This window comes from Lepisma saccharinum, chromosome 14 (assembly GCF_977018435.1).
Source record: "Lepisma saccharinum chromosome 14, izLepSacc3.1, whole genome shotgun sequence".
NCBI classification, from domain to species: Eukaryota; Metazoa; Arthropoda; class Insecta; order Zygentoma; family Lepismatidae; genus Lepisma; species Lepisma saccharinum.
In genome coordinates this window covers 65268786-65290527 of record NC_139242.1, presented here as the reverse complement: position 1 = coordinate 65290527, position 21742 = coordinate 65268786, and the positions used below count along the sequence as shown (strand labels likewise).

Below are 21742 nucleotides of genomic sequence, written 5' to 3'. Positions count from 1 at the left end.
CTAGTATTTCACGAAAAGGCAACAAGGCTGCCGCCTCCTTTGCTAGATCCGCCTCCAGTGGCGCAACCACTTGGGGAAGGGGGCGTTGCCCCCCCACCCAACCTTGGTCGGAAATGAGTTCTAGGGGGGACAAGGGGAAGCAAACATTGACGACCAAGTGTACCTGCAGGGGGCAATTACCGCCCACATCTTCAAATTTTATGCAAATAAAAATTCTTTTCGTAAAATGTTCTTGCTCGCTTCGCTCACAATACTGCTTTTCTTAGTCTTATCAAGTTCAAAACCGTAGTAGCTAGGGGACGGCGGGAGACGGCCCTGGGCGCTGAACGATCTACATAAAAACAGTTGTAAAATTGATTGATTGATTTGTGTTTTTTTAAAGTCTACTTTATGCACAGAAAGGCTTATTGAGACTGAGCCTGTAGCTTAAAGTGGGTTCCGAACCACTATGTGCCTCCACCAGGTATCAAACCTGGGACCCCTTGATCACAAGGCGACGATGTTACCACTACACCATCGGGAGACACAAAAGTTGTAAATGATATAATGCCATGCCGTTCCGTGAAATTATTTGCGCCCTATTAAATTAATATTGATTTCAGCCTGCAAAAAAATTGGATACAAAAATTTTCTTGCTCCCTTCGCTCGCAATTTTAGTTTGTTCGCTGTAATGCATTTTAGATCACCAGACAGAGAAATAAGACTTGGCTTGATTTTGTTTTAAATGCATGAACAAATTGTTTGGAGAAAAGGGAGCATGCACATTTCAGAGACAATTTATGTAATTTTTGCTGTTGTTTTTTTGTGAGATGGATGAATTGGTTGTGTAATGTATTTAAATATAAGATTTATTAAACAAATCTTTGAATACGTACACAATTTAGAGTCCACGTCACTCCACTTTAAATATATGTGATACATATATCGTCCATGAAAGTTATGTTAATGTAAACAAGAATTATATTTGGAATGCATTTATCAAGCATTTTCTGTCTTTCAAAAATAGTTTATGTGCTTGTTTTCCGTTATTAATGTGAAGTTGAATGTGTTAAAAAAATTCAAATCGTTTCTTCGAACACAAATGCTTTAGCACGAGGATAATAACGTCTTTGATACTACCACTACTAATAGTAATAATAATGTTGGTCCTGGGTTCGAATCTAGGCTTGGGCATGGATCCTGGTACTTGCCCCCCCCCCAGACAAAAATTGCGCCTCTGTGCGCCTCACTCACGTTTTTAAAATCTCTATATGTCGTTATTTTTGGGCGATATTTCGGCACCTTCTAAGAGAACGAAATAATAAGAATATCATGTTTGAGATATACCAGGAGCACTAACATGCCCCTCATTACCTATTTGTTAAAATAACCGCAAGGCATGATTCCATATTTCCACTATGGTAAGTTGAGTTATATGACAAAACTTTCAAGTTGACGATTGTCATAAGGCCACGAAATTTATTTGTATCTACTTTATCCGGGAGCAAATTATAATTCGTATCCCCCCAGAGCAAAACATTATCATATTGTGGAAGAAATTGCGAATGAAAAAGTCCTCAAAATTTTCAAAATTACAATTGGGTGGTTGATATACCGTTGATAACAAAATATTTTGTCGTCTCATGCATAATCAAATCAAACTAAATTTATATATTCAGTTTATATAATTATATATTCCCGAACCGGAACGGTCCATTTGGAGCTCTGTGCGATGTATTCATGAACATTCCTGCACCATTGCTGCCAATAATACTGATTTAATACGGCGCAGTTTACGTCCATAGAAAACTACAGAACGTAGGGGATTTATATGGCTTTGGGGGACAATCTCCCGCACCCGCCGGTACTGATGAAATGCAAAACTGAACTAAATCAACTCTGCCTCTTTGCCAGTCATTTCCGTTCCTCTACTATCCTTGAAACCACAAGACGATAACAATGACACTATTTTCTTTAGCATCAGAACTTTAATTCATCTGACAAGGAAAAAGTACGACTACATAAACAAACAACTGGAGATCAGTCCCTTTCATGGTGTACGTAATTGCGCGTGACCCCGCAAGATGGCAGTGGCAGCCTAAAACCCACCTGTGTACAACTGTGTATCGTACGTCTTTTGAGGCATGATTGAATATTCACTTCGGCTCGCTATATGCATCAGTTATCAGATGTTACCCCTCACCGTTCATTGCTAACTGAAATTAAATATGTGTAGAAGATTAGTTGAACACATTTAAAATAAATAATTGCAAAACGTTGCTTAAAGAATGACAAGAAACACTTGTTTTTGAATTTGTAATTCTTCAATCACGGAGATTTTAAGAATTGTATTTCGCCCAAATTAGTGTTCATCTTCTTCTCATTCGATTACAGTATATTCGAGCAAGACAGTGTGGACCTTGATGCAATAAACAAAGTTTGAACCATATATTTAATCCCTATGACAAATTTCTTTTTAATTCCCCATTGCAGTCATTGAATGTGAATGAACTTCACCGATTGGCCCGGGGTTAACTCCAGGCACACATTCCTGGTCGCTCGACAAAGAAGATAGTTCCTAATACGTTCCTTTCGCGCAAAGAACCCTGTGTGCCACTATCAATTCTTTGTATAGTTTTTGAGATTGTTTACTTATCTTAACCAAATCATAGTCCAAGACTAGAGAAAACGTGTTTTTCAAAAAGTTTCACACAGTGGCAAACTTTCCCACAGTCCGTGCCGTGAGTTGCGCAGGAATACATTACACTTCGGCGCACTACTTTTTCAGCAACAGGAGCGAGCGGCGAACAAAAGCTGGCGATTCGTTTTCGGAGTTTGGTGATGTTGTGATGAAGTTTTTGAGATTATCGTGTTACAGCAAACTCGAAAAATGGAGTGTAGTGGGTGTGTAATAGTAAAAATCTGTTCGGTAAAAGTGTGATACTGATCGGGTTCGTGTTGTTTAACTGAAATATGTGGTGCGGTGTAGGATTTGCATTAATTTTGGGCTTCGCTCTTCAAAGGATCGGTCCTGTGGCAGGTACGTATTCTTTTTTTCTTATTATTCTCCTCGGACATTTTCGTGCTCATGTATGTGTACAGTTGTGGCCAAGGTGTGAATCCTAACATGAACGTCATGTAATTGTAAATGAGATTTTTAAAATATAATGTGAAGAGAAAAGTTCGAGACGCAATCCGTGGCGCGGAATGACAAAAGATTTGAACGTGTGAATAGACAAGACGCTTTGACTGCCTTTCTTTATAATTTTTAACGATACTCAGGTCAGACTTTTCAATATAATTCAATTGGTAAAAACTGTGTCTATTTTAAAATTATTTGGGGAAAAACGTTGAAAGATTGTTGTTAATATGCAAACAATTGCAACATTGATTCATTCATTAGTTTCGCATGTATTTCAATCCAGGGAATCCCGTTTATTCCTTCTTTGCTGTAACATAGTAATACATTTTCCGAACCTGAGGTCATGCAGTATGTAAACAATTTGAAACCTATTGCATGTAAAGGCCTATTGACGTGAACAATGTCGGGATCTTTAGCATTTTTTTTTGGTAACTCTATATGTCCTCTCTCGACCACGTTTATATTTCGGAGTATTTGTTAAAATATCTATCCAAAGAAATTAGCGAATTTCAGTTTACCCACGTAGGCTAGTGAAAGTTTCCTGTCCTAGGGTGCGTTGTGTTGTAATTTTTTTTATTGTTTTACGTTGCATTTTTGGGTGTTGGTTTCAATCGCGACGATGGACGGTGATTCATGAATTGATGAAATAGGAGAAGAAACACCGAAAAACACTTTTGTCCCTAAGATTTCGAACTTTGTACCCCTTGTTCCTCCGCGTTTTCTCTTAACATTTCATCAAGAGGTCAGATCACCAAAATATTAAATTACATTCCGTGGTTTCAATCCCCCCCCCCAATATTTTCGTAGCTCACAACGTGTTGGTTATTGTTATTTTTGGTGCATTACTGTACAAAGGTCAGTTAATAAATGTGTTTTAACGTAGAATATTTAAATACAGGATATCTTAAATTGGTAAAATTTATTAGAGCTAGAGAGCAGTGAAAAATTAATGCATTAAATTCACCTTTGAAGCCATGGTTCTCAATCAAATGACATTAATATTTGAGTTATTTCCTATGGTTCCTAATTATCAGCATGCTAATAGATAACCAAATAAAGTAGTGAGTTGTTTGCCCCCCCCCCCCCCCATGGTGCAGTGGTAGCATCGCTGCCTTGTAATGAAGGTGTCCCGGGTTCGACACCCGGTGGAGGCACATAGTGGTTCGGATCCCACTTTAAACTGTAGGTCCAGTCCCGATTAGCCTTACTGTGCATAAAGTGGACTTAAAACACCAACTCAACTCAACTAGTGAGTTGTTTTTCACTATGTAGCTAATCACTACACAACACACTCCATACTTGACTTGAGAGCAATGTTTAACTACAATCTAAGAAATTTCTTCTCCATGAGAGAAAATAGCTATGTCACCCATTTTTGTGGTGACCCCCCTTCCCCCAGGACTGCAAATGTTTGAAGAAATGCTACAGACTTTTATACTTGTCATGAAGGTTTAAGTAAAATAGAATGTAAAGTATTAACCGTTTTTAAGATGTATATGTGTTTGCTAGAGATGAAAGCATGGGAATAGTTTTTATTGTTTTCAATCCTACTATTGTATGAAAAATCATTTTCTGCTCGCTTTTACCTTAAAAATAAAAATAATGAAATCATTGAGAAGAATGCTGAAGAAAGAAAACATCAGTTAATGATCGTGATGTAACAATGTTTGTACGTAATATAGAGTATCAGACTTGTTCATTGCAGTCCGCCTTGATGTTGTTATTTTTATTATTAAAATCAAGATATGAGTATTGTAATAAACTTCATTGTTTGAGTTTTTGTTTCAAGTCCACTTCATGCAGAGAAAAACTAATTGGCACTGGACCTACAGTTTAAAGTGGGATCCAAACCGTGATGTGCACTGGGTATCAAACCTGGGACCCCATGATTACAAGATGACGACAACCACTGTGCCATTGGTAAAACGTAAAAAAGTAAAGTGCTCCCCTGTGCATAGCACCACGCCATGAAGGCGCGTATAGGGGGTGTGGGGGTAACATTGGGGAGGCCCTAAACTGCAATGTATAAAACCCTGATCAACTGTAAATGAATTTTTGAATCACTTTTCTGCCACTTTTGGCTAATCACGAGGATGAGTGAAAATATGATGAAGGGACACTAACAAAAAAACACCCATGTGCTGGCCTGATTGAAACCCACGACCCTTGTACTGTGGGATCCATCCATAAGTATTGCTCAACAAATTGTCCATGACTATTTTCATTGGTTTTTATCTTCATCCTAGGTATTTTGTAAGGACTGTATTTTTACGTTTACTGGTTCAGATGTTGTAACCAGATTGATTAGTGTTTTGTGCCCGTTCTTGAAGCTCTCATTGAAGGGAATAAACATAGTGATGGACGATTTGCTTGGGAATATTTATGGATCCCACTGTACCAATATGGATCATGATATTCAAATCAACCCGTTTTGAGGTTAATTTTTATTATTTTATGCTCTCAGTGGGAGTAATTAAAGGGAAGGGGGGAGGCAGTTACTTCGCACTATAGCCTCTTAATGCTAAGCCTTGTCTACCAAGAAAAACATAAACTGTCCTTGCTCCACCCAGTTTTCACACCCAATCTGTATGCTATTAACCATTTGTTAATACTATGCGATCAACTTGTCTTATAACTTTACTAAACTCTATGGTACATGTTACCAGCTGGGAGTCAAGGTCTGTGAAGTGACTGTCTGTTGAGTGATGAATGGTCATTGCATATTTTTGGATTGCCTCTGTGTTCTTGCTTTCTAGACCAGAGTCAAATTCAATTCTACAACTTTCAAGTAGTTTCCACTGGAAATTGAACCTGGGACTGCTCACATTAAACAACAGAGCACTATCCATTGGGCTACCATAAGACTGAATTATTAAACTGAAATTTTGATTTTGATATATCGTTATGCTCGATATAAAAAAAAATCATGAGTAACTAATGGTAATTGTAAACCCAATGCATTTATAATATCTTCCTCGTAAATAATATCAAGAGAAATAACGTTTATGGGCATAATTATCTCTCTTATGGAGTTTATCTTCAGTGCTTAGTTTTGCAATTCAGATTTATAATGTGGACCTTGTACAAGCTGTAATTAATTAATTATCATTTTAAAATTATGAGTATAGAGTATATTACCTCAGGAGAAAGGTTTTCTTCAATTTGCAAGTGCTGAGGTATATCTGAAGTGGAGATGTAAAAATATAATCATAATCTGTGCCCATCCTTCAAATCGAAACAACTTTATGGGATCCATATTGATTCTTCTTGTAAGGAAACAATGTGACTGTGGGATGTCCAGGTTGGATCCCTGATGGAGGCACATGGCTCAGTGGTTCAGATTCTACTTGGGGCCTCCCTAATAGCATAGTGCTGAAGTCCTTGCCTTGTAATCAAGGAATCCCAGGTATGATAGGTACTGGAACCACATAGTTATTCAGAGTGCACTTTAAACTCTAGGTCCAGACATGATTTATCCAGGGTGCCAACTTTTGAAAAAGATCGGTTGGCCCAAACACTTCAGTTACAAGTTCACAAAAAATCGCATAAATCCATGTAACATTATATTAATGCACATCAACAATGTATCCACTTATTATTTTAATTTTAAGAACACTTCTCCACAAATCTTGATAACAAATAGCCTATATGATAGTATATGTTACATGACAAAGTATTGTCTGGCTCAAGCATCATTTGCCCATATAAGTTGGTGCCACTGTGATTATCCTTTGTGGATTCAAAAACAAGCTCAAGAAAGCACTTTAAACTGCAGGTCCAGTCCAATTACCCTAGCTGAGCATAAAGTGGAATTAAAAAGTGTGACAATGTTACATGTTAATAAATTACACAGTGTGAATACATGTTTATAAACAAACTTACTTACTTAGGCAAGTGATACATGATAAACATTATCAAAGCTGGAATCCATAAAAAAAAATGGGAGAAAAATGTCATCTACTTTAGGTTAGCACAGGCTACTAAATGTAGGTAGGTACTTCTAATAACCTTGGGTGGCCCATCCTGGTTAGATGCAGGTGCATAATATGTGGATTTATGGGAATACAGTTAAGTAAAACTGGACAAGTTTTCCATTGGATCCAAGAACAAAAATTGTATCTTTCACCAGAAATTGATCCAAAGAACACTAGTCTATTGCCTAGACCCTTAAACTATATAGTACAGTGAGAAGCATAAATATTACAAATTGTGAATCACTTATTTTCATTCATTTTTCTGTTGCACGTTATGTATTTTTAAGGCTGTGATGTTCGTGCAGGTACGCAATTAACATGAGTGACAATTTGCCTTGTTATGTACTGTATATGCATCAAACTCCATCCTCAGCCTAAATACACAATTGCATAGTGGTTCGGATCCAGTCCCGATTAACCTATGTGTGCATAAAGTAGACTTAAAAACATACTCATAGCGTAAACAAGCATTTATTGACGGGCCTCCCCCATGGCGCAGTGGAAGTGTCATTGTCTTGTAATCAAGGGGTCCCGGGTTCGATACCCGGTGGAGGCACAAGTTGTTCGGATCCCACTTTAAACTGTAGGTCCAGTCCCGATTAGCCTTACTGTGCACAAAGTGGACTTAAAACAGCAACTCAAACTCAAAGCATTTATTGATCATTTTTAATTGATATTCTAGCATAAAATGAATTCATTCTGTATTGCAATTTTTTTTCAAATAAATAGAAAATGTAGCTTTATGCAATGGTTATGTCAGTCTGTATACTACTTCCAGATTATAAAAAAGATTGGAGCTCAATGCAACACAATCTAACTCAATCTGTCCATGGGAGCCAAAGGATCACACCTGTCAGTATCAGAAAGGATCAAATAAAAGATCTAATTTTTCTTCAAATGAAGGGGAGTCCATTTGTTTAAAATGGCATTATTATTTTGATTAATAAAGGGTCGAACAGTATAAACTCAATAAGTGACACATTTGTAATACTGTGGTATCTCTGCAAGCACTTAAAGTGTAAATATAAAATGTGATAAGTTGAAAGAGCTGTGAATTATATACTTGATGCACTATTTTTTTCTGGATCGGCCTGTCTGTCTGTGTGTTGTAATCAACAGTCGAATATCTGAATTTCTGAGAAAGCTGGGAACATGAAATTCGGTGGAGAGAAGCATCTACATTTACCTAACGTTATATAAACGATTTCAATCAAGTGTTTCCAGTCTATGGCAACCAAAAATCGATTTATATCTAAACTTTGATATCTCAGAAGTGAACAAGGCAAGAGCATGTCTGTCAGCCCACCCCTGTCATATATCAGAATATTAGAAACTAAGGTAGAACAATCAACCTGGGAGATATACCGAAACATGTAAAAGTGACAATTTAATTCTACAATCTTGCGATTTGTCAGTCCTGTTGTCTGTTGATGTCAACAGTCTAACCATTCTATATTTGTTGATTGCTCTGAGACTTCTTCGAATACAAAGACATTCTATCGTTATATATATATATATATATATATATATATATATATATATATATATATATAGTTAATACCTCGATTGAATTGTCCATCTGCCTGTTAATGGGAGTATAAAATTGACAATAATCGGCATTATAACATTCGATACATGAATTTGGCTATTCAGGAAGGATGAAATTTTGTGTAATTAAATCGGATTCAAATGCTAATGAATTATTATACATGTCTCCAGGTCAGGTTCGAGTCTGGGGTGTGGGCAGGGGCCCAATATAAAATTTTCACACGGGTGAGATGGATTTTTGGCGCCCACCCATCTTTATAGCAACAAATTACCACGCACCTGGTCGAGACATGTGGTGGGTCGGATCCCACGACACCGTCCAGTCCCGATTACCCTTTCCGTGCATAAAGTGGACTAAAAAATAAACTCCCAAGAAATATCCATGCTTATGCAATCAGAAATAAGGTTTTAGTACTAATCAGTTACGACGCCCCAGGCAGTCGCCGACCGGTAAACAGCCCCTGGAGCCTCAGTGTTCTTTGTGAGTGTCCGTTCATGAATTTCATCTAAGCATCACTCATCGTCGCGATTAGCCAAAAAAATGGAAGGAAGGCCACCTAGCAAAAATCCATGAGCATCACCGCTAATGCTTTGTTTAGTATCTGTGGAGCAAATCGTGTGGAAATAACGAAGCTTGCATTAGGACATTGGAGGTTCGGTTTTCATCGTGCAGGGCTGAACAAATTGACACTCACTCCGACGCGCTCACAGGCCCTTGAAACAGGCCCCTCTCCCACCTGCGACCAAGCATTTAATGCAGTAACACCGTCTGAGACGCCGCTGAGTTAACACAGTTGACAGGCTAAGCAAGAAATTGCGTGTAACGAAGTGTGTGAAGCATGTTACAGTCGACAGTTTATACGCACAGTGCTTGCTGCCACAGTGTACGACCATCTACATAGGAGATCACTCGAATCACAATAAATGTAAAATGGATTTCATTTCGCCAAAGAGAAAAATGAGCGAGCATCCGTAAATTCAGACAACTCACATTACGAGGCAAGTGTGCTTTTTTCCATTCCTTTTCGGGATATAATTTTGTACATATGCAACCGTGAGAGGAAAGGTAATTTTGAGTTGTCTTGTGTTACTGAAGTGCCGAAACTTGGTAGGGTGATTTCGCGATTTACGCATAATTCCATGACGGAAACTTTTTTTTGGAGAATAAGAAGCCGTCGAAATGTACAGTGAATTATTGAAGGACGAATCGTTATTAAAACAAACTTCTGATAATATAATTAATTTATTTATGGCACATTGCACAATTGTTCGGATCGCACTTTATATTGTAGATTCAGTTCCAGTTAGCCAAGGACGTCCTCGAAAGATTTATTAAGTTCTAAAATTAAATAATGAAAAATATATTGTTTTATCCTTTGTTGTGTGAACTTATTGGAAGACAAGAATTATATTGGGATCATACGGCTTTGAAGGACAGCAAGGACGTATTTAAGGGGTCCGGTCCCCCTGTCCCCACCCAAATGACTTATTAAGTACGAAAATTAAATATAATGAAAATATACTCGTTTAGCATTTGTTGTATAATTTCCTCTGACAAGGATAATATAGGGGTCATACGGCTTTGAAGGACAGGAAGGACGTATTTAGGGGTGGCCAGGGGTGCGGACCCCCCACCAAAATAATTACGAAGTACTAAAATTTAGTAATGAAAATGTTAACATTTGTTGCCTAATCGATGGTTTTTAATTTCCTTTGAACTTTTTAGAAGGCAAGGATTATATTGGGTCATACGGCTTTGAATTACATTACAAAGAAGATTTATTTACACTATTACTCAAAATAATATGCATAAAATATTAATCAGAAACTTACTTTTTTCCAACTACATGTAACATCATCCTTGTTATTCGATATTCAATTATTAATCTATTTGACATTAATTTCATTGCCAGGGCACTTGTTTTCATGTAAATTATTCCGATCTTAACTACATGTAGGCTACGTAATGAATATGAGCTGTTATATCTCTATTCTTATACAGTCTTTTTTACCTATTCGTCTAATAATAATATAATATTAATTTATGTATTGTATTTAGTATTAATTTTATTTAATATAATTATTTTAATTCAAACATTATTATTATTATTCCTGAGACACTTGGGTTGGACCCCCCCCCATCCCTTAGAAACATATTTCTAGATACGTGCCTGCATTTAGCCTATGGCAATTTGTCTGTAGCCAATGTACGTATAATAATAGTAGCTGATTTATAGTAGTAATACTTTTAATTATTGTTAGTAATAACTGCCTAAGCAGAAACCCCACACGTATTTGAAGGGTTTTATGCACAATCGCAATAAAATACGTGTACACTTCCCCATATCTGCATTTATTTATGAATATGATTCCTTTAACAAAACGCACAATTCCGTACGTAGCCAATGCATTGAAAATCGTTATTATTTCTTTAGAATTATGAAGACATGACACACACGCACGCACATTACTTAAACATCGTACCAGGGTGTTTGTATTTTGAATATTCTCATGTGCATATTCTGATAATGACATCCATCCTAGAATAAGTCGAAAATTTTCAAGTTCTACTCGTAAGAAAGTACAGGGTGCGGCAAGAAAAAAACAACTGAACTTACCTGAAAGCTTGTTGCCTCTCCAAACAATATGTTACTAAGTTGGGTTAGAGGACAACTAAGGTCGAACAAAGAAGAAGTTGGTGACTGTTTTTTTTAATGCAATCAGTGAGTAAGTAGTGTTTGCCTCAAGTTTCCCCAAGCAACATGTCATTATGGTTCTTCACCGAGCTCCTGCGTGAAGGGAGACTTACAAAGAACAAATGATAATGTCGGTCGTGTATTAGACGTTTTGCACTTTATTTTCATATATATCCACAGCAGACCTTCACGCCAAAGAAAAGTATGCAGCATATGTCCCTTGAACTTCAAATTGAAGAAACAAGTGTTCGTCGAATAGTGAAGGAAATTGGTGCACGGTCGTACAGATTCTGCATGAAATTACATTAAACGCAAGATCAGTGTTCCAACATGGTCCAAGATATGATAAGATGAATGGAATACGTTGTCAATAATGGTGGCAGACATGTTGAACATGTAATTGTTCGATATGAAGTGTGCTCTATCACGCAGTTGCTTACTTCTCAGAAATAAATTAGTTCAGCTTCAGTTGTTGTTTTTTTTGCCGCACCCTGTATATTTGCGTTACTCAGCTCCATTACGATCAAATTCCTCTATTTGTTCTTGATCCACATCCAATTCTCATGTAGGCTGCCACCTTCAACGTATCAATCAGATTTATATTGACCTAGAGAGCGATCATAAACTGATTTTTCTTTTGTACCTATTCCCAATAGATTTTGGAGCCAAGAAAGCGAAAATACATAGCAGCTGTTCATCTCATTATTCTCAAGAATAGTTGCAAAGCCAGACTAGAACGATGGTGTCAAGTTTACTGATTTTGAAACAGCTGGGCTAGCAAGTGCAATTTTTCTTTGAAAGTCACAATAGCGCATTTTTTCAGGTAGCAATTTGTGTGAACAAAACAACTAGCATGTTGACAGGAGTAAGTCTTACTCTTCCCCTACAAATGCAATATTTATCCAAAGTTTGTTTTAAGACCACTTTATACTCGTATAGGCTATTCAGGACAGGACCTACAGTTTAAAGTGGGATACGAACCACAATGCAAGGTGCTTTCACCGGAGAAGACGTCGACGAGGTCCAATATTTATTCAGCACGGATATATGATACGGAAGGAGCATTATCTAATCTTAAAGGATACCTGATTAAATTCGACAATCAATTTCATTGACTAGTAAGTAAGTCTGCAAACTGAGATACACCAGTGGTGTAGTAGATATTCAGTTTTTCAGATTTCCTTCACAATAAAAGGTGGTTGAGCTTCTGTGTAGCTTTCAGTTTCTACGTTGATTTAGTACATCAAATTTAATCGAGACAAATTGCCAAACTGGTGAATGATTATTACTATTGTTGATTTAATTTATTTCATGTCTCTTTTCTTCCGCTAATCGCGACGATGGGTTGAACGGTGATAAGATGGAATAGGTAAAGGAACAAACGCACATGGACGGCACAACATGAAACCCCACAGAGGATTACTGGGAGTCCCTTGGTACCTTACTCTTGGCTTGGGTCTACAGGTAGTCTAGTTTGAAGCAAAGTCCAGAGTTATTTGCGTTATTTGAAACTTGAAGCGTGTTCCGCGCATATATCACATTTGTGATATTTTAATTCGATTATGGAATGAAATTCAGAGAGAACAAGTGCTCAAATTTTCAATTCAGGGCATGAGAGTTCTGTGCGAGCATTCTTCTCAACTCGAAATAACCAAATACAAACTAGGGATGGCCTCAAGATTCGGATATCCTGAGAATTCGGATAGTACAGATATCCGGGCAGTACAGATTTGGTGAAGGATTTGTAGAGACGAACATGACGAATAAAAGAATACGTGGATAGCCCGTAAAACGGACAAACGATAAAACTATCCGGATAATGCACAGATAGGATATCCGGATATAATTTTATCACGATTTGGCCATCCCTAGTTCGAACCCATGGACCCAAGAAGACCAAAAAAGCACGAAACTAGCCATGAGCAATTTACAGCCATCTTTGCGGCAGATTGTACATACACGTGGAAGGCCCTTGGTACGAAAAAGGTTTTTGAACTTTCCAAGCACACCCGCGCATTCATTAATAAACTGTCATCACCAGCATGTGCGCCATCAGTCACCCATCTTCCCGTCATTTTGTTTCCCGTGGTGTATGCTGCACATTCCGGATCTACAAACCTTCCTAACCGAATTTTTTTCTTTCCGTTACGCAACAGGGCGAAAAAGTTAAAAGGACGCCGAGCAGGGAGTAATGTACTCTTGTGCCACCTTTTAAATTCCGATAGGACGAACGAAAGTGAATGTTCATCATGAATTGACCGGAAATAGACTGGGAAAATCGGAACCAAACAACGACAGCATGGCCAACGTTCGCGAAAGGCGAGTATAAAAAAAATCGCCTCGCGTCATTTTCGCTATGGATGAAAGATACGAGAGCGCATTGGCAATGGCAAGTGGGTTCTTCATTCAAAACGCAGCTGTCATGTTTGCGGGGACCAATGGAAAGCCTTCACATGTTGCTCGCAGCTGCTGTTGCTTCTCTCCCCTCGTTCTGGTCGACGGCTTATCTTTCCACCAGGCCTTGCTCTGGCTGGCTTTGGCTTCCCGTTTTCATGTGACGCGAGCTTCGAAGCAACAAGTTGCGTCGGTGATCCCACGAAATCAGTGTTTGCAGTTGTCGTTACGGACAGCAGTGTTGCCAATGTGTGTGGCATTCTTGCTGCCACGCACGCTGCCAAGTCGAGCACGCTGATATTGAAAAGGCAAGACATTTTCTTTCAGACTGCTTTCGTTGGGATGAAAGATTCTCAACATGAGGTTTCTTTCGGGTGGAGCGTAAAAAACAAGCCTTCCACTTTCACTGATCCTAGGAGCCAGATGTGGTAAATTGCAAGATTTTGCTCGGAGACACCAACGTGACAGTTATGTCTGACGCTTGGCGACAGGGAAGCAGAGGAGGATAGCCTGCCTCTTTGTGTGTTGAGTCTCGCCGATTAGCTTGTTGAATGGGAATGAGTATTTATGTAGTGTGTGGTGCCGGGTGCTGGCTCCGGCGTTAAAAGCAAGACAAATAAAGATAATTGTATTACTATACAACACGTGAAAAATCGTCGACATTTATGAAATTCTAAAAATTAAACTTTCTGTGATCTGAATGGGCCATTGCCTCCCAAGCGTCTTTTCCTTGGGAGGATGTGCAGTCAATGCATGTCCATCGCCGCTGTTTTCTGGCTTTCGAGAACGGAGAGCACTACTGTTGGTTTCAAGTAGCTCTCCAGTTGCCATAACGATGCTGGGTCAACACAAATTGTAGTGCTCCAACCGGAATCGAACCCGAGACAACTCGCACCAAACGCGAGACCCTTGACCGCAAATATCCGCCATATAAACATCAATCTGAAAAAAGAAATTCTCAGTTCCTGTTAGAGTTGGATTAGTTCGGTCGTCACCGCAATAAATATGTATTATGTTGTAATGCTTGGAGTTTGCTCAAGATCGTAACATGACGCAAGTGTATTTAATGGTGAAGCCCGGTAAAGCTGGATGCGCATAATAATGGAAAGCAATGAGCAGAAACTCCCTTCTGTGCAAAGTCAATTTCTGAAGACAAAAGTTCTTGTATTCGAATCCAGGACAACGGATTTTTTTTTTTCCTTTTCCTTTCTGCTCGTTTGATCTTTGGGGTTGCCTTCGTTGTGGAAAGAAGTGCATTAGATAGTTCCCACTGACCTAGAAAGCCTTTTAAAAAATAATAATAAATAAATAAAAGTCGGGATAACACCTATGAGTCAAGAAGTCATGAAAAAGTAAGCTAATTTTGAAGAAATGCAAACATTTGGAAACGTCCGGGGGGGGGGATTATTTGTATCTGTCTGTATTCAAGAGTGAAGATTAATTCCACTTTTTTCTTGTGCCAGCTACTCGTTGGGAGATATCCTACGTAAAAATATTTTCATTTATTTTGACCAATGTTCAGTGGGAAATACAGTTTTACATGTTAAAGCACCACAGAATGGACTGGAAATTTGTGTAAAATTACTTGGAATATCTGAATTTGTTTTTCCAAAATGAGTGTTAACTGTTCAAAATTGATCAAAGATCATGAATTTTGAATTTATAGTTATTTGTGAATTTCCGTTAAATTCGTACCTGCATATTATTATGGTTTACTAAAATTAATTGTGACAACAAAGTAACAAGCAAAATATATCAAGAGGACTCGCTGACAGTGACCTACATAAATATATCGACCAAACAAATCATTGTCAACCTTGGTACCTTCCCTTGTCTGGTTAACACGCTACCTCAACATGTTCATGAGCATGCTTATTACGGCGCCGTTGCGTTGAGATGGAAAGCATGCGCACAGAGTACCGTCGTGCTTTATTGCGCGTGAAAATGCTAAACGGTAGCAAATGACTGCCAACGCTGCTTCGTATCGCTTGCTAAATAGTTTTGCTAATAAAGCGTAACCTTGTTATGAAGTAGCGAAGTGTGCTTGAGCAAGCAGCCTGCGTGAAAAGTCTCCATTCGCCAAGGATTCTACCGACCAGAGATTGTGCTATCAGTTCGCTTCCTTGCTTCCAGAGGTTTGTTTGGTCACAGGGAGCATCTTATCAATTTCGTTCACTAGGGGAGACTTCGGGTCTTATTTACTTAGGTGTTGGGTCTGTGTCGGTTGCCCTTTGTCTGCAGGAATCCTGTCTTGTATTCCTGGATAAATTCGTCTTCGCGTATCTCGTGTAGACTTAGTGTAAGATTAATTTCCCCCAACTTTACCAAAAACCATAATTTGATGATAATATCCAGACATGAGAATTCTTCGTTCACTACTTTTTTATTTATTTATTTAATAGAAGATTCCAAATACAGCGTTAACCATTTTACATTGGAGACGCAGTTACCAGCCGTATGAAACGTAGTGGCTCAAGTTACGATCCTTTATTTATTTCTATTTCGGTTATTTCGACATGATTTTTAACCTCGCGACGATGTGGATGAGCTGATGAAATAGATGATGGGATAATCGCAACACTGATGCACCTATGCCTTACCTAGGCTTCGAACCTGGGACTGATGGTCCCGTAGAGCATTCCGCTGTCCACTTCTCGTATTTCTTTGGCGGTTAGCACGTGCTTACCATTTCACATTGAATTGCAAGTGTTACATTTTGCTTGATCTTTTGGTCAACACGTGAATATCTACTGCTGCTGCTATTTCATTTTTGTAGTTAACTGCCAAGATTTATATTGTTTTTTAATAAGTAATAAGTGCCCTTCAAGTTGAAAATTTACAATAGCCTTGTTATGCAGCATGAGAGATGAAAGTCAAACAAAATAATACAACAGCAATCTCCTGATAAACAGTAAGCAAGAAGAAAAGAGAAGAGAAACATGTTTGAGAATAATGATGTTTTAAATTCTGTTTTCGATCAGAGTTTGGAGATAACAACATTCTTGGCCTAGTGGTTAGCCATGTTCGAAAATTAATGTAGTAGCATAAACCACTAGATATTTTCAGAGCATTGCACAGTCGAAAATTTTACAAGTCTCTGTTCAATCTGTTTTACACATCTATAGCTTTAACGTGACTATGAGTGTAAATAAATAGTTGATGTAATTCCAATGTAATAATGGCCCAGCCTCAGCTTGGATTCCCAACTAGCACCTTTAGTTTCGCAGCACAGATCACACAGATTTTCTACCACTATCATACATTCAAGCGTGACGGATCGATAGGTTATCCTGACCAAAAGATTTCCCAGTGATCGGAATGTTGAAACAAATAAAAGAAGGTTCACTACAACTTCTCAACGTCTACTCGCTATATTTGCGCTACTTTCAATAAATATTAGGACATGCCATCTCTACCGTTATATGTTTCATGATAGCTTTATTAGATGTTTATTTCCGAGGACTGTTTTAATTATTATTATTACAATCCTCATTATTATCCAAACTGGGAAAATGTAGTATGGAAGTTAATAATAACAGAAGGGGAAAAGACGAAATATATTTTCGTGAACAGAAGCGTGGGAAAATTGATACAAGTTACTTCACCAAAATTACAACCGTTGAGTTATAGATTCAATATTTACTGATTTGCGTTTTACGGTTACACGAATAAAATATAAACTTGGTGCTTATTTATACCAATTCCTAGTGTTCACATTTGGGGCAGTCAAATGTAATAATATTGTCAAATACAATTCCAAGTACGTGGCCCAAGTGTTAAAGCAACTGTCCTTAGTAGCTGTAGCGAGAGAAACACTGATTACAGCTTCGCTTTATTATTTTCTCTATTTCACACTATGCGTGCGTGTGTGTAAGTTCATTTTATACGTAATATACTAAATTAGACTGAACCTGCACCACCTGAACCTGTAGAAGTGGTGATGGACATTAGTCGATTATTAAAATCATCTACTAATGAAAATTAATCCACAGATAGATTGCCGACTAATGTTATTCAGATTTTGAGAGTTTCTCGAAATTCACAGGTCAGTAACCATCCCTAGGTATCCTGGTGCATAGGCATTTTTTTATATGAGAGTTATAATTTGAATTACCAGGTTATTTCTTACGATGAACAAATTTAAAAAAAAACACAGGATAGGGAAATACAACCATCCAGGAATATCTTTGAAAAAGTAGTACTAATAACAAAGGCTGAAAATTGGCTTTCTTTATCCATTTTTATATCGCAAAGCTCTTCATTTCTTGCCTTCAAATGGAGCAGAGAATAGCACTGTACTGTATTGAGAATGCTCATGAACTTTAAATAATAATAACATAAAAATCTACCAGCTCGTGTAAAGTAGGTGAAAATAATTTCTTAAAAAAAGAATAAACATATTATATTTCTGGGGAAAAGATTAGAAGTTTTGTTGTGCAGTACGAGCGTGTTGATTTCCTTGGCCAGAAATTTGCCAGCTATATTGGTGGCTAAGAGCGTTGAATTGTCGACTCTCATTCTTGCCACCGACGGTTCCGGGTTCGAATCCCGACGTTGATATGAGTGATCCTTTGTAAACTTCGATTCATTAGTTTTTTGCTCATGGGATCAATATCAACATAGACCACGATGCTCGAGCGTGCAAGAAATTATGCGTGTTCAAAAACCCTCTCTTACACTAGTTTATCTACAATTTTTGGGAATGCACGTCTGCTGTATGAAGTTACATATCGGATATCAACTGTTTAATGCCAATATTTAGGCTTCCACATCAACGGGAATTATCATCGTTTTGTGCTGAAAACACATTATGTAATGTAGCTGTCATTGTGTGCAATAAAATCCAACTCCAAACGTCATGAACGATTGCTTGTTGTTGAGATATAGGCCTACTTGATGTGCTGTTAAGTAATGCGTTTCAGGAAGTTGACTTCACCAGCTGAAAGCGAGGGTTTATTACACGCATAGTTTCTCATAAGTTACAAAATATCAATATAAACATGAACTACGACGAAAAATATTAAACTATAAACGCTAAAAGAGAATGCTGGAGCTAATTTGCTAAATGCTCGTAGAAGAAAAATGTGCCATGATCTACTCACACAAAGAAAAACAATGGCAGCTCACTGCAACTAAGAACGCTGTTTCAATCCCAGAAAAGCAGGAATATTTGTTCTTTTATACATGTCCGGGTTCGTTTCATAATTGTCGATCTTGCGGAAGAACATCGCACCTAACTACAAGCCACCATATGGTGCGGATTGCACTTTAAACTGTAGGTCCAGTTCCCATTAGCCTATCTGAGCATAAAGTAAAATTTAAATTTTGACAACGTATAAAACGAAATATTAATGCGCAGAATTCCTTAAAAATAACTTTTAAAAACAATAGGAAACGTAAAAAGAATGGTTGGAGGAAAGTGAATTTCAGAGCTGTTGGTTGTTAATGAAAAATTAAACAACGAAACGTAATTAAAAACTACAAAGAAAAGCAAGAAAAAGGTCCATAACTTCTTCCCGTAAGAATATGTCAAGACTGTTCAGTTCTTCCTCGAATTGTTATGTCCTGTTTGTTTCATAACAATAAACGCAAACGTAACATTGTTATTATTATTTTTATATTTTGTGTTGTCATTTGTATGGGCCACATCAATTTTGTAGTTAGAAGGTTTCTTCTGTGCTTAAGATTCGAAAAAGTGTTAATAAATTGTATTTAACAAATACCCGTTTCCGTTGTTTTGTGGAAGTGTGAAAATTTAGAATTTCATATATTACCTTCATTCATTGATATATGTTCTCGGATTAACAAATTGTGACATTGTTAATCTGTAAAATGTGACATTAGTTTTTAAGTGTATTTACGGTCCTAAGTTTTGAACGAGAACGATTAGAATGAAGCCCAAAATCCATGTATTGTACAAGGTTAATACACAATAATTCTTTGAAACACGCACGAAATCTAAAATACTGTTCTTAAATACCGTACTGCTATGTTAGAGAATTAGTATGTTATCCACAGTATTATTTCCCAACCGTTGAAATTACGATAAAACATTAATCAACCGTTAGGCATCATTCCTTTGTTTCGCCTTCTCATATTTATTGTTGAATGGAAGCCAGTGCGATAAAGGTTCATATAATTCGTGTCCCGTAAAGGCGTGTACAGGTACAATTGTTGAATCTGGCGCGAGTTAGAGGGATCTCGCATGGGAATGGAACTAATTTACTGCATCGCCTCTTGCGATGCGATCCGCATGGCTTCGTGCTCGCCATACAGATAAAGACTTCTTGCCAGTGAGACGAGCGGAAAGGAAATCCCTCATTAGAGAGAGACTGAATCGTAACAGGCGGTAATTCAGCGTGTGGATGGATAGTCTGCTGCTGGCGACCCAGGGGTTCGCTTCAAGAACGGTTCGAGCCGAATTGAGGCGACCTCTTTGTGAGTGGCAGCTCCGAGTCCGAATGATAAGTATGAATGAATCAAGGATGGCCGAATCCGGTGTCAGTTATTTATCAGCCACACTGTGTCGGTTATATTGTGACTATGAATGTAATGAATACATAGTATACGACATTCACATTCCGTTTCTGATGGTCTTGTCTTTGCTTGGTAATCAAGGGATCGTCTGTTAGATTCTCGGTAAGGGGCCACATTCAAATCGGATTCCGCTATTTAAATAATACGTTAATGTATGTTAATGTATTATTATTTCGGGAATTTGCGAAATTGCGCTCATGTAACTAGGAATATTGTCGAAACGAGACTTGACCTGATAAAATCTCGAGTTGAAAGAGCCTTTCTCGGTCTTCTCAAGTCTCGAAAGAACATACACAGCTTGTCTTCGCACAACTTTCATACCGTATGGAGATGATAAAGACGGTTAACTTTCAATTATAGCAGATACCCGTGGCGCAGTGGTTAGCACAGCGCGCCACGACGCCAGGTGTCCCGGCTTCGAATCCCGGCATGGCCATGGGTGTCCTTTGTGAGTCCCCGTTCATCACTCATCTTCGCGATTAGCCAAAAGTGGTAGAAAAGCGAAGTAAAATCAATCAATCAAGCTAACTTTCTCTGTTTGACGCGTCGTTTCAACGCAACGAACCATCGAAAATTTAATTTTTATCCTAAATGTATGGGCAACCACGAGCACCCACTGTGTGTGGATGTATCGGAAACACATTGTCGACTTAGATAAAGTATGTATTGTTATTTGCCGTCCCTTTTCTACCACTTTTGGCTGATGGCGACGATAAGGCCGAGTGATGGTTATATATAATTGATGAATTAACATTGACAAATAACACTAGGATTTAAACCGAGTACCTTTGGTAAGATCGAAAGTCAACCACTTTACGCGCTCTGTCGCAGAGCACGAAAAGACAGTGGAGAATATCAATGAGTTAATAAAGGAGATCAATAAAATTAGAGATTAGATATAGTTTAACAGCAGATAACAATGGCCACCGGATCATGTACGGTTTTTGATGCGAGCTCGACATAAAATATGCCATTTTGTTTCTTGGCAAAAGATCATTGACCGTATGAATGGAACTACCAATTTAATGTCCCTCCTCCCAGTGACGTGCGGTGACGTCGACACTTGGGGTAGCAGTCAGTGGCGTGCTCAAGGGGGGGGGAGGGTTGGTGTGGGTCACACCCCTCCTCCCTTTAGGGCCAGTATTCCTACAAAAAAGAAGAATGTCAATAACAGGAAAAGATTGCAAAATTATGAATGAGTACCAGAAAAAAGTACACGTAACCCCCACCCACATTCGAAAGTAAAAAACTATTTGATTTTACTCTAAGCCAGAGATCCTGGGTTCGAATCTCGGATTGGCCATTTGTGTTCTTTGTGTGTGTTTCTTCATCTATTTTGTTGAACCAAAGGTGGCGGAAAAGCGAAGTAAAATGAACCAAATTGAGCAATCAATCAATGATTTGATTTCATTTTTGTTACTGAGCGTCGCTTTTTTGTCACATTTGGTTAATTGCGAAGATACGATGAAATT

The 21742-nt window shown here is 38.1% G+C and overlaps 1 protein-coding gene across 1 annotated transcript in view; it reads left to right on the top strand.

Moving 5' to 3' along the window:
* The first annotated feature begins 2778 nt into the window (after window positions 1-2778).
* Window positions 2779-21742, top strand: part of N (neurogenic locus Notch protein) — a 107896-nt gene continuing 88932 nt past the window's right edge. Inside the window, exon 1 of the mRNA XM_083135820.1 lies at window positions 2779-3019. Within this exon, the coding sequence (XP_082991946.1) occupies window positions 2953-3019 (67 nt within the window). The 5' untranslated portion in view covers window positions 2779-2952. The remainder of the gene's footprint in view (window positions 3020-21742) is intronic.